At 44.4% G+C, this 14,993-nt stretch overlaps 1 protein-coding gene across 1 annotated transcript in view; it reads left to right on the top strand.

Moving 5' to 3' along the window:
- Positions 1 to 12,834, top strand: part of tjp1b (tight junction protein 1b) — a gene marked incomplete at its 3' end in the record, with an annotated part of 74,786 nt that extends 61,952 nt beyond the window's left edge. Inside the window, exons 28-31 of the mRNA XM_083762914.1 lie at positions 1,363 to 1,927; positions 5,926 to 6,143; positions 7,716 to 7,859; positions 12,740 to 12,834. Coding sequence (XP_083619040.1) covers positions 1,363 to 1,927; positions 5,926 to 6,143; positions 7,716 to 7,859; positions 12,740 to 12,834 — 1,022 coding nt within the window. The remainder of the gene's footprint in view (positions 1 to 1,362; positions 1,928 to 5,925; positions 6,144 to 7,715; positions 7,860 to 12,739) is intronic.
- Between the last annotated feature and the right edge of the window lie 2,159 nt (positions 12,835 to 14,993).

Raw genomic sequence — 14,993 nt, 5'->3', positions numbered from 1 at the left:
TTCACCTTATGCCACCCAACACTCTGCCCAAACTGAGCCCTAATGAGGGTAAGTTCACCTTATGCCACCCAACACTCTGCCCAAACTGAGCCCTAATGAGGGTAAGTTCACCTTATGCCACCCAACACTATGCCCAAACTGAGCCCTAATGAGGGTAAGTTCACCTTATGCCGCCCAACACTATGCCCAAACTGACCTTATGCCACCCAACACTCTGCCCAAACTGAGCCCTAATGAGGGTAAGTTCACCTTATGCCACCCAACACTCTGCCCAAACTGAGCCCTAATGAGGGTAAGTTCACCTTATGCCGCCCAACACTCTGCCCAAACTGACCTTATGCCACCCAACACTCTGCCCAAACTGAGCCCTAATGAGGGTAAGTTCACCTTATGCCGCCCAACTCTATGCCCAAACTGACCTTATGCCACCCAACACTCTGCCCAAACTGACCTTATGCCGCCCAACACTCTGCCCAAACTGACCTTATGCCGCCCAACACTCTGCCCAAACTGACCTTATGCCGCCCAACACTCTGCCCAAACTGACCTTATGCCGCCCAACACTCTGCCCAAACTGCCCTTATGCCACCCAACACTCTGCCCAAACTGACCTTATGCCACCCAACACTCTGCCCAAACTGACCTTATGCCACCCAACAATTTAAGTCTATGCCACACATGAAACATTACTACATGAATACATTACTACATGAATACATTACTACATGAATACATTACTACATGAATACATTACTACATGAATACATTACTACATGAATACATTACTACATGAATACATTACTACATGAATACATTACTACATGAATACATTACTACATGAATACATTACTACATGAATGCATTACTACATGAATACATTACTACATGAATACATTACTACATGAATACATTACTACATGAATGCATTACTACATGAATACATTACTACATGAATACATTACTACATGAATACATTACTACATGAATGCATTACTACATGAATACATTACTACATGAATGCATTACTACATGAATACATTACTACATGAATACATTACTACATGAATACATTACTACATGAATACATTACTACAATAGAATATAATGTATTTAGGACAGATAAGACAAAGGAAAAAACATAAAATCAAAAATGTTCCCCCCCTGTTTAGCCGACGACAACAGAAATCTTAAAACGTTAATAACCCGCGATCTAAATCATCCCGTCTAATTATAAAAAAAAGACCCTGTGTTAGACGGCCCTCCGTTGTCCAGTCGCTGGTTGCTAAATGTGCTCCGTTAATTTAATGGATTAAATATGGGCAATTAATTAATTAATCTGCTGTGTGTGTCTGCCTCTAACAGTGACCTCTATCGCCGAGCCCATGGCGTCCCCCAACCCTAAGAGCGAGCTGAGACCCCCCTCAGGAGGGGGAGGGGGAGGTACGACCCCGCCCCCGCCCCAGGGGGGAGGGGGAGGGGGCTACCTGTCGCCCCGAGGAGGAGTGGGGGGAGGAGGAGGGGGCGACAAGTCCCCCGGCGGCGGTGCGGGAGGAGGCGGGGTCAACGGGGTCACCGTGGACGCCGCCGGCCCCCCGGCCCCGCCCCCCAAGGCCACGCCCCTTCTCTCCCAGACCGCCTACAGCCGCTACGTGCCCAAGCCGTACACCAGCGGCGCCGCGCGGCCCTTCGAGCGCAAGTTCGAGAGCCCCAAGTTCAACCACAACCTGTTGCCCAGCAACGAGTCGTCCCAGTCCCCCCAGCCCCAGGAGCACCACCACCACTCCTCCTCCGTCTCCCCCCAGCACCAGGACCACGACAGCGGCCTGGACACGTTCCCGCGGACGCTGGACAACCGGCCCAAGTACCTTCAGTCCACCGCGCACCACAACAACATCAACACGGCCGTCAGCAAGGCTGTGCCCGTCAGGTGAGTTCAGTACTGACACTCTTCACACACTAGAGCATGTCTGAAATGTGTCAGAGCTGAAATCGACATGTAAATATGAAATAAATGCTTAAACATGTAGCTATAGGTGTAATGTTAGAGTCCACAGAAGACATGTAAATATGAAATAAATGCTTAAACATGTAGCTAGGTGTAATGTTAGAGTCCACAGAAGACATGTAAATATGAAATAAATGCTTAAACATGTAGCTAGGTGTAATGTTAGAGTCCACAGAAGACATGTAAATATGAAATAAATGCTTAAACATGTAGCTAGGCGTAATGTTAGAGTCCACAGAAGACATGTAAATATGAAATAAATGCTTAAACATGTAGCTAGGTGTAATGTTAGAGACCACAGAAGACATGTAAATATGAAATAAATGCTTAAACATGTAGCTAGGTGTAATGTTAGAGTCCACAGAAGACATGTAAATATGAAATAAATGCTTAAACATGTAGCTAGGTGTAATGTTAGAGACCACAGAAGACATGTAAATATGAAATAAATGCTTACACATGTAGCTATAGGTGTAATGTTAGAGACCACAGAAGACATGTAAATATGAAATAAATGCTTAAACATGTAGCTAGGTGTAATGTTAGAGTCCACAGAAGACATGTAAATATGAAATAAATGCTTAAACATGTATCTAGGTGTAATGTTAGAGTCCACAGAAGACATGTAAATATGAAATAAATGCTTAAACATGTAGCTAGGTGTAATGTTAGACTCCACAGAAGACATGTAAATATGAAATAAATGCTTAAACATGTAGCTAGGTGTAATGTTAGACTCCACAGAACACATGTAAATATGAAATAAATGCTTAAACATGTAGCTAGGTGTAATGTTAGAGACCACAGAAGACATGTAAATATGAAATAAATGCTTAAACATGTAGCTAGGTGTAATGTTAGAGTCCACAGAAGACATGTAAATATGAAATAAATGCTTAAACATGTAGCTAGGTGTAATGTTAGACTCCACAGAAGACATGTAAATATGAAATAAATGCTTAAACATGTAGCTAGGTGTAATGTTAGACTCCACAGAAGACATGTAAATATGAAATAAATGCTTAAACATGTAGCTATAGGTGTAATGTTAGAGTCCACAGAAGACATGTAAATATGAAATAAATGCTTAAACATGTAGCTAGGTGTAATGTTAGACTCCACAGAAGACATGTAAATATGAAATAAATGCTTAAACATGTAGCTAGGTGTAATGTTAGACTCCACAGAAGACATGTAAATATGAAATAAATGCTTAAACATGTAGCTAGGTGTAATGTTAGACTCCACAGAAGACATGTAAATATGAAATAAATGCTTAAACATGTAGCTATAGGTGTAATGTTAGAGTCCACAGAAGACATGTAAATATGAAATAAATGCTTAAACATGTAGCTAGGTGTAATGTTAGACTCCACAGAAGACATGTGAAATAAATGCTTAAACATGTAGCTATAGGTGTAATGTTAGAGTCCACAGAAGACATGTAAATATGAAATAAATGCTTAAACATGTAGCTAGGTGTAATGTTAGACTCCACAGAAGACATGTAAATATGAAATAAATGCTTAAACATGTAGCTATAGGTGTAATGTTAGAGTCCACAGAAGACATGTAAATATGAAATAAATGCTTAAACATGTAGCTATAGGTGTAATGTTAGAGTCCACAGAAGTGAACCTTTCAAGCCTGTTTTCTGAACTCTCTGTTTCTCTGCAACACATTACTCTATAAGCCATATCTCCAAAACTGGTGGGTCAAACTGAACAACCAATATGTCACTTTGAAGCTGTGATTCCCTGCTTTCATATGACATGATTGAAAAAAATCCCAATGGCAGTCCCTCAGTCAAATTTAATCACATATAGCAGATTTTATTTAGCAGCCAAATATCACACAAAAAGGAATGTATAGGCTACAGCAGTGGAGGAGTGCATCACCTTGTGGTAGCAACTGGCATTGCAGTATGCCGTCTGACTGTTACCAGTGGAAGCAAAGCAACTTCAGTCCAGAGTTGGTTTTAGTGGGGGGGAGGGGGGGTCATTAGAAAGCCTACTTTCCTTAGTGGACGCACTCTGAGCCCCCCCCCCCCCCCCTGCCCTACCACACATATAAACGGTACTTTTTTTTTTTTTCTTTTTTTTTTTATCCCACGATTTTGTAACCCAGTTTTCTTATCACCCAGTGCCAATTATCTATGTAATCCTGGGCGCTACACTTCCTCTGCCAACCTGGGGGGGGCAGCGGACTGACCTCATGCCTCCTTCTATGCATGAGGAGTCCAAGCTGCTTCTTTTCACCTGACAGAGGGGAATTTCCCCGGCCGGATGTAGCGCGTGGAAGGGACACATTATTCCGACCAGTTCCTTTCCCCTCCATCAGGCGCCCCGGCTGGCCAGGGGGAGGTAGTTTTAGAGACCAGGATTACGGCATGTTTTTGTGAGGGTATCTACCCTAGGGGACACGGGGAGAACATGCAAACTCCACACAGAAAGGCCCTTTCGCCAACCCCCGCCTCAATTTACAATTTACAATCAATTTACAATTTAGGCATTTAGCAGACGCTCTTAATCCAGAGCGACTTACATTTAAGCAAGAACAAAAGCATGGGAATACATCACATAAAAGCATTTATCATGAAACATGCGTAAGCTAAGAAGGTAACAGTGGAATATCTATATGATGAAACTATACATACACTATACATAATAAACTATACATATTCAATACTATGCTATACATATGTACTATGGCGTGCTATGACTATATACAATACAATTATAGTGCTGTCTACATAACATGTTATAAGTCTGTGTCAAATGCTATCTAAGCCAACAGAAATGCTATCTAAGCATCGGGTATGGGCACTGATAGGGCGGAGGAGGGAACACGCCGCCAGTGCCCACAGCGTCCCCAGCGGGAATCGAACCCAGGACCTTCTAGCTTGTACTGTGCCACCGTACAAACGGTACTTTTTGACCAAAAGGTGATTTTGTTTTCACCGGAAAAAGAATACTTTTAGTTGCTCCACTGCGCCCTCTACTGATAATTGCCTCATGGGGGGGGGGGGGGGGGGGGGGGGGGGGGGTCAGAGTGCTTCCACTAAGGAAAGTAGGCTTTCTAATGACACAACCCGCCTTTGTTTTGGTGAGTAGCAAAAACATTATTTTTATTAATGCTAATGCTAACAGAAAAGTCCTTTCTGATTGCTTTATACAACGTTAAACTCACTTTGCCACTCACTTTTCCACTCAATGTGCCACTCGATTTTCCATTCACTTTCTACATGCGCATACCCTCGATACAGAGTACAGTGTAACTTGGGTCCATTTTCACAAAGTATTATAGACTCAAAGTGGATATAATCTATGGACTGTAGATACATTAGTATTCCGAGTTTCCTGCCTCAGAATACTAATGTATCCACAATATATATCACTTCAGTCTTTGGACCTGAGCCACGTGAGCCCTGCATACTATTTATAATAGGACTAGATCTAAAAGTGTGTTTACGAACTTTACAGTATGCGTTTGAAAAGCCTGCTGTAGCTCGGCCGTAAGAGATCCACTATTGCAGGTCAGGCCTAATAAAAAGGTGACATTATTCGTGTGTGTGTGCTTGGGCAGTCTGTCTATCTGGAGAAGGCGTTCATTTAAAAAAACCCAAAACAAACATCCTGTCTAGTAGTATCAAGTAATAGTTTGTCAACAATGTGCTATATATATATATATATATATATTTTTTTTTTTTCTCCTTTTCCCTCTGTGTGTTAAGCATGTGCAGCAGCTATATCTGGTTGGACCATATAATGTATAACCTAATTCTGATCAGTGTTTGGGTCTATTGTATTACGCCTCTTGTGCAGATCCAAATAAAATAATTCAAATGTGTGTGTTTTTGTGCGTGCGTGCGTGCGTGCGTGCGTGCGTGCGTGCGTGTGTGTGTGTGTGTGTGCGCGCAGCCCCAGCGCCCTGGAGGATGATGAGGATGATGAAGGCCACACGGTGGTTGCCACGGCGAGGGGAATCTTCAACAGCAACGGGGGGGTGCTGTCCTCCATCGAGACGGGCGTTTCCATCATCATCCCCCAGGGGGCGATAGAGCACAGCGTGGAGCAGGAGGTCTACTTCAAGGTCTGCCGAGACAACTCCATCCTGCCCCCGCTGGACAAGGAGAAAGGTACGTCACAAAAACACCCTGGACAACGCTCCACACGTCAGAGCGGTGTCCAGGGTGTTTTAGAGAAGGGAGAAGAGTCTGGGACGCGTGGAGCGTTGTCCAAGGTGTTTTAGAGAAGGGAGAAGAGTCTGGGACGTGTGGAGCGTTGTCCAGGGTGTTTTAGAGAAGGGAGAAGAGTCTGGGACGCGTGGAGTGTTGTCCAGGGTGTTTTAGAGAAGGGAGAAGAGCCTGGGACGCGTGGAGCGTTGTCCAGGGTGTTTTAGAGAAGGGAGAAGAGTCTGGGACGTGTGGAGCGTTGTCCAGGGTGTTTTAGAGAAGGGAGAAGAGTCTGGGACGCGTGGAGCGTTGTCCAGGGTGTTTTAGAGAAGGGAGAAGAGTCTGGGACGCGTGGAGCGTTGTCCAGGGTGTTTTAGAGAAGGGAGAAGAGTCTGGGACGTGTGGAGCGTTGTCCAGGGTGTTTTAGAGAAGGGAGAAGAGTCTGGGACACGTGGAGCGTTGTCCAGGGTGTTTTAGAGAAGGGAGAAGAGTCTGGGACGTGTGGAGCGTTGTCCAGGGTGTTTTAGAGAAGGGGGGAGAGTCTGGGACGTGTGGAGCGTTGTACAGGGTGTTTTAGAGAAGGGAGAAGAGTCTGGGACGCGTGGAGCGTTGTCCAGGGTGTTTTAGAGAAGGGGGAAGAGTCTGGGACGTGTGGAGCGTTGTCCAGGGTGTTTTAGAGAAGGGAGAAGAGTCTGGGACGTGTGGAGCGTTGTCCAGGGTGTTTTAGAGAAGGGAGAAGAGTCTGGGACGTGTGGAGCGTTGTCCAGGGTGTTTTAGAGAAGGGAGAAGAGTCTGGGACGTGTGGAGCGTTGTCCAGGGTGTTTTAGAGAAGGGGGAAGAGTCTGGGACGTGTGGAGCGTTGTCCAGGGTGTTTTAGAGAAGGGAGAAGAGTCTGGGACGTGTGGAGCGTTGTCCAGGGTGTTTCAGAGAAGGGAGAAGAGTCTGGGACGCGTGGAGCGTTGTCCAGGGTGTTTTAGAGAAGGGGGAAGAGTCTGGGACGTGTGGAGCGTTGTCCAGGGTGTTTTAGAGAAGGGGGAAGAGTCTGGGACGTGTGGAGCGTTGTCCAGGGTGTTTTAGAGAAGGGGGAAGAGTCTGGGACGTGTGGAGCGTTGTCCAGGGTGTTTCAGAGAAGGGAGAAGAGTCTGGGACGCGTGGAGCGTTGTCCAGGGTGTTTTAGAGAAGGGAGAAGAGTCTGGGACGTGTGGAGCGTTGTCCAGGGTGTTTTAGAGAAGGGGGAAGAGTCTGGGACGTGTGGAGCGTTGTCCAGGGTGTTTCAGAGAAGGGAGAAGAGTCTGGGACGCGTGGAGCGTTGTCCAGGGTGTTTTAGAGAAGGGAGAGCGTCTGGGACGTGTGGAGCGTTGTCCAGGGTGTTTTAGAGAAGGGAGAAGAGTCTGGGACGTGTGGAGCGTTGTCCAGGGTGTTTTAGAGAAGGGGGAAGAGTCTGGGACGTGTGGAGCGTTGTCCAGGGTGTTTTAGAGAAGGGGGAAGAGACTGGGTGGACCTGACAGTGTGTATGTGTGTGTGTGTGTGTTTTAGGGGAGACCCTCCTCAGCCCGTTGGTGATGTGTGGACCTCACGGCCTCAGGTTTCTGAAGCCGGTGGAACTGCGTCTGCCTCACTGTGCCTCCATGACCCCCGACGGTTGGTCTTTTGCTCTAAAATCCTCCGACTCCAAGTCGGGTACGACCTGTCTGTCTGTCTGTCTGTCTGTCTGTCTGTCTGTCTGTCTGTCTGTCTGTCTGTCTGTCTGTCTGTCTGTCTGTCTGTCTGTCTGTCTGTCTGTCTGTCTGTGACGCTCTCAATGCAGAGCAATTTACAGTAAGCAAGAACAACACAACATGTTAATACATTAAATACATAAAAATAGTCATCACGAATCAAGCTTAAGAAGCTAACAGTGGAATATCTATCTAATGAAACTATAAGGGTATCCACTATAGACAGGCTTCTCAGGGGACAGCAAGATTCCAAAAGTTCAGCCTGCAAGCTAAAATGTCAGTATTATTTTGTATTTTGTAACAGACTACACGGCTAGTCTAAAAACGAAGGAAACACATCAAAAAGCCAAACCTCAACGAACACAAACGAGGCTTCATTCACACACTGTGAAGAGAACAGACTGAAGAACAGATTACCTGATGAGATGCACATCAGATCATAGATCACTTCCTCTTGGAACAAACTATACTAATAGTAATAACTCATTATTATTATTATGACCATGACGGAACCACAGATACACTGACCCATTCTGTTATTCTGACCATGACAGAACCACAGACACACTGACCCATTCTGTTATTATGACCATGACAGAACCACAGATACACTGACCCATTCTGTTATTATGACCATGACGGAACCACAGATACACTGACCCATTCTGTTATTATGACCATGAGGGAACCACAGACACACTGACCCATTCTGTTATTATGACCATGACAGAACCACAGACACACTGACCCATTCTGTTATTATGACCATGAACCACAGATACACTGACCCATTCTGTTATTATGACCATGAACCACAGATACACTGACCCATTCTGTTATTATGACCATGAGGGAACCACAGACACACTGACCCATTCTGTTATTATGACCATGAGGGAACCACAGACACACTGACCCATTCTGTTATTATGACCATGACAGAACCACAGATACACTGACCCATTCTGTTATTATGACCATGAGGGAACCACAGACACACTGACCCATTCTGTTATTATGACCATGACAGAACCACAGATACACTGACCCATTCTGTTATTATGACCATGAACCACAGATACACTGACCCATTCTGTTATTATGACCATGAGGGAACCACAGACACACTGACCCATTCTGTTATTATGACCATGAACCACAGACACACTGACCCATTCTGTTATTATGACCATGAACCACAGATACACTGACCCATTCTGTTATTATGACCATGACAGAACCACAGACACACTGACCCATTCTGTTATTATGACCATGACAGAACCACAGACACACTGACCCATTCTGTTATTATGACCATGAACCACAGATACACTGACCCATTCTGTTATTATGACCATGACGGAACCACAGATACACTGACCCATTCTGTTATTATGACCATGAACCACAGATACACTGACCCATTCTGTTATTATGACCATGAACCACAGATACACTGACCCATTCTGTTATTATGACCATGACAGAACCACAGATACACTGACCCATTCTGTTATTATGACCATGAGGGAACCACAGATACACTGACCCATTCTGTTATTATGACCATGAACCACAGACACACTGACCCATTCTGTTATTATGACCATGAACCACAGATACACTGACCCATTCTGTTATTATGACCATGAACCACAGATACACTGACCCATTCTGTTATTATGACCATGAACCACAGATACACTGACCCATTCTGTTATTATGACCATGACAGAACCACAGATACACTGACCCATTCTGTTATTATGACCATGACAGAACCACAGACACACTGACCCATTCTGTTATTATGACCATGAACCACAGACACACTGACCCATTCTGTTATTATGACCATGAACCACAGATACACTGACCCATTCTGTTATTATGACCATGAACCACAGATACACTGACCCATTCTGTTATTATGACCATGAACCACAGATACACTGACCCATTCTGTTATTATGACCATGAACCACAGATACACTGACCCATTCTGTTATTATGACCATGACAGAACCACAGATACACTGACCCATTCTGTTATTATGACCATGAACCACAGATACACTGACCCATTCTGTTATTATGACCATGAACCACAGATACACTGACCCATTCTGTTATTATGACCATGAACCACAGATACACTGACCCATTCTGTTATTATGACCATGACAGAACCACAGATACACTGACCCATTCTGTTATTATGACCATGACAGAACCACAGATACACTGACCCATTCTGTTATTATGACCATGAACCACAGATACACTGACCCATTCTGTTATTATGACCATGAACCACAGATACACTGACCCATTCTGTTATTATGACCATGAACCACAGACACACTGACCCATTCTGTTATTATGACCATGAACCACAGACACACTGACCCATTCTGTTATTATGACCATGAACCACAGATACACTGACCCATTCTGTTATTATGACCATGAACCACAGATACACTGACCCATTCTGTTATTATGACCATGACAGAACCACAGATACACTGACCCATTCTGTTATTATGACCATGACAGAACCACAGATACACTGACCCATTCTGTTATTATGACCATGACAGAACCACAGACACACTGACCCATTCTGTTATTATGACCATGACAGAACCACAGATACACTGACCCATTCTGTTATTATGACCATGACAGAACCACAGATACACTGACCCATTCTGTTATTATGACCATGAACCACAGATACACTGACCCATTCTGTTATTATGACCATGACAGAACCACAGATACACTGACCCATTCTGTTATTATGACCATGAACCACAGATACACTGACCCATTCTGTTATTATGACCATGAACCACAGACACACTGACCCATTCTGTTATTATGACCATGACAGAACCACAGACACACTGACCCATTCTGTTATTATGACCATGACAGAACCACAGATACACTGACCCATTCTGTTATTATGACCATGACAGAACCACAGATACACTGACCCATTCTGTTATTATGACCATGAACCACAGACACACTGACCCATTCTGTTATTATGACCATGAACCACAGACACACTGACCCATTCTGTTATTATGACCATGAACCACAGATACACTGACCCATTCTGTTATTATGACCATGACAGAACCACAGACACACTGACCCATTCTGTTATTATGACCATGAACCACAGATACACTGACCCATTCTGTTATTATGACCATGACAGAACCACAGACACACTGACCCATTCTGTTATTATGACCATGACAGAACCACAGATACACTGACCCATTCTGTTATTATGACCATGAGGGAACCACAGATACACTGACCCATTCTGTTATTCTGACCATGAACCACAGATACACTGACCCATTCTGTTATTATGACCATGAGGGAACCACAGATACACTGACCCATTCTGTTATTATGACCATGACGGAACCACAGATACACTGACCCATTCTGTTATTATGACCATGACGGAACCACAGATACACTGACCCATTCTGTTATTATGACCATGAACCACAGATACACTGACCCATTCTGTTATTATGACCATGAACCACAGACACACTGACCCATTCTGTTATTATGACCATGAACCACAGACACACTGACCCATTCTGTTATTATGACCATGAACCACAGATACACTGACCCATTCTGTTATTATGACCATGACGGAACCACAGATACACTGACCCATTCTGTTATTATGACCATGAACCACAGATACACTGACCCATTCTGTTATTATGACCATGAACCACAGACACACTGACCCATTCTGTTATTATGACCATGAACCACAGATACACTGACCCATTCTGTTATTATGACCATGAACCACAGATACACTGACCCATTCTGTTATTATGACCATGACAGAACCACAGATACACTGACCCATTCTGTTATTATGACCATGAACCACAGATACACTGACCCATTCTGTTATTATGACCATGACAGAACCACAGATACACTGACCCATTCTGTTATTATGACCATGACAGAACCACAGATACACTGACCCATTCTGTTATTATGACCATGAACCACAGATACACTGACCCATTCTGTTATTATGACTATGACCATGAACCACAGATACACTGACCCATTCTGTTATTATGACCATGACAGAACCACAGACACACTGAACCCATTCTGGACGGGAAGCCCTTTTTGGTGTTTCAAGCATTATGTTATACTTTAGCCATTGAAAAATAGCAGATCTACAAGCTCGTAGGGCGGCACAGAGTGCCGTGCTACGTGCTTGTAGGTCTGCTATTTTAGAAATTTCAATAAAATGTGGCGCAAATTTAGAATATATATAGTTTATTTCAGAGCGAACATTTTTCACTCAAATCTTTGCTTCTGGGAGGGTCCCTGGAACAACATAGTTTGAGATTGGGGTCGGAGGCCAATATTACATATGATTTGTGGGGGTCCTCGACATGAAATAGTGTGTGAACCGCTGATATATAGAAACATGGGATTTTAGGCCCGCGGGCCATGGGTCGAATAGCACTGATCTACAGCAATCTTTACTGTCACAAAATGATCACTGACAATACCTGTCATATTTACACTGTACGTTGAGTGTCTCTGTGTCGTGGGTCTCTGTGTCGTCTGTTTGATTAGAATGTTCTAAACACAGTATTATAATGTTCACTAACTCACCTGATTTTTCTCTCTGCATAGAGTAGAATGTTTATGTGTTCTTTATACATTATTTATACTGTATGTATATTCACACATTAATTATTCTGAGAAATTAATGTTGGCCTTCTTTCATCCTGTGTTTGTTCCGACCTCCAGGCGACCCCAAGACGTGGCAGAACAAGTCTCTCCCTGGAGACCCAAACTACCTGGTGGGAGCCAACTGTGTGTCGGTCCTGATAGACCACTTCTAAAGACCCCAAGACCTGGTCTGAAGACCCCAAGACCTGGTCTGAAGACCCCAAGACCTGGTCTGAAGACCCCAAGACCTGGTCTGAAGACCTAGTCTAAAGACCCAACACGACTAGTACTACTAATAGTCAACTACTGAAGAACTATACCTGGTGGGAGAAACTGTGTGTCGGTCCTGATAGACCACTTCTAAAGACCTAGTCTAAAGACCTAGTCTAAAGACCAGAACCACTACTAGTCAACTACTGAAGAACTACCTGGTCGGAGCAAACTGTGTGTCGGTCCGGATAAACCACTTCTAAAGACCCCAAGCCCTAGTCTGAAGACCCCAAGACCTAGGCTAAAGACCCAAGCCCTAGTCTGAAGACCCAAAACTACCACTACTAGTCAACTACTGAAGTCCCCAACGCTAAGCCCTAGTCTGAAGACCTCAGTGTAAAGCCCTAGTCTGAAGACCTCAGTGTAAAGCCCTAGTCTGAAGACCTCAGTGTAAAGCCCTAGTCTGAAGACCTCAGCGTAAAGCCCTAGTCTGAAGACCACAGAATAAAGCCCTAGTCTGAAGACCCAAACTACCACTCCTAGTCAACTACTGAAGTCCTCGAGACCAAACTAGTCTGAAGACCACATAATAAAGCACTAGACTATAGACCACTGAATAAAGCCCTAGAATGAAGACCACATAATAAAGCCCTAGCCTGAAGACCGCAGAATAAAGCCTTCGAAGAAGAACAGTGTAAAGTCCTAGTCTGAAGACTTATGACATTTAATCGACAAGAATATAACTAAAACCAAATGAGCAAAATGTGCTGTCAAAATATACACTGCACTGGAGCGGACTGCACTGGAGCGGACCGCACTGGAGCGGACTGCACTGGAGCGGACTGCACTGGAGCGGACTGCACTGGATCGGACTACACTGCACTGGAGTGGACTGCACTGGAGCGGACTACACTGCACTGGAGTGGACTGCACTGGAGCGGACTACACTGCACTGGAGCGGACTACACTACACTTGAGCCGACCGCATGACAAGACTGGACCCGACCGCTCTACCTAAAGGGACCGAACTCAACCTTATCAGTCTTGCTGAACGGAGCGAACTCTACCGGACCGGAGTAGAGCGGACCGGAGCGGACTCAACCCGGACCGGAGTAGAGCGGACCGGAGTGGACTCAACCCGGACCGGATTAGAGCGGACCGGAGCGGACTCAACCCGGACCGGATTAGAGCGGACCGGAGCGGAATCAACCCGGACCGGATTAGAGCGGACCGGAGCGGACTCAACCCGGACCGGAGTAGAGCGGACCGGAGTGGACTCAACCCGGACCGGATTAGAGCGGACCGGAGCGGACTCCGGAACGCTCTAAACATAGTGTTTTTATTTGGTGCTTACTTGGCTTGCAAAAAAAAATAAAAAAATAAAAATGAAAACCAATATGAAAACATGGAAGTGTTGTTGGAATGCATGAGCGGACTGGATCATCTGAATCATCTGAATAATTTGACATTTCTAGATAATTTTCTAAAGGACAAAAAAAAGGAGGTAAAAATATTAGGAAATTAATTTCTAATTGTCTTGTTTTTTCATACTGGTTAAGGGTCTGTGAGATCATCAAGAAGATTTATAAATCTAATACATATTCTTATTATTATTCTGAATGAAGGTTAAGTATTAGAATATCTGTCTGTCTGTCTGTCTGTCTGTCTGTCTGTCTGTCTGTCTGTCTGTCTGTCTGTCTGTCTGTCTGTCTGTCTGTCTGTCTGTCTGTCTGTCTGTCCTGATGTTTTGTATATCTATAAATGGTAACTAGGTTAAATCTTCTACAACCTTCTCCCTGTCTATGCATGCTATGATGACTCAGGCCATTAAGCCCCGCCCACTGCTATGACGAAGCCCCCCCTCCCCCCCACCCCGCTATGACTAAGCCCCGCCCTCCCCCCCCCCCCCACTGCTATGACTCAGGTCATGAATTAAGCCCCTCCCACTGCGAGCAGTGATGCCTTATGATACCAGTTATAATAATATCAGCATAATTACAATAATATATATAAATAATATATGTATTAAAGAGAGAATAATTAAGGAAACACAGATGAAGATGTTTAATGTTTTATGGAATGCTTTCTGTTTGTTTGTTTGATCTTGTTAATTGCTTGTTAA

The sequence above is a fragment of the Protomyctophum parallelum genome (assembly GCF_964188405.1).
Source record: "Protomyctophum parallelum genome assembly, chromosome: 4".
NCBI classification, from domain to species: Eukaryota; Metazoa; Chordata; class Actinopteri; order Myctophiformes; family Myctophidae; genus Protomyctophum; species Protomyctophum parallelum.
Note: the sequence above shows the minus strand (reverse complement) of the source record. Positions and strands in the feature narration are given on the sequence as shown.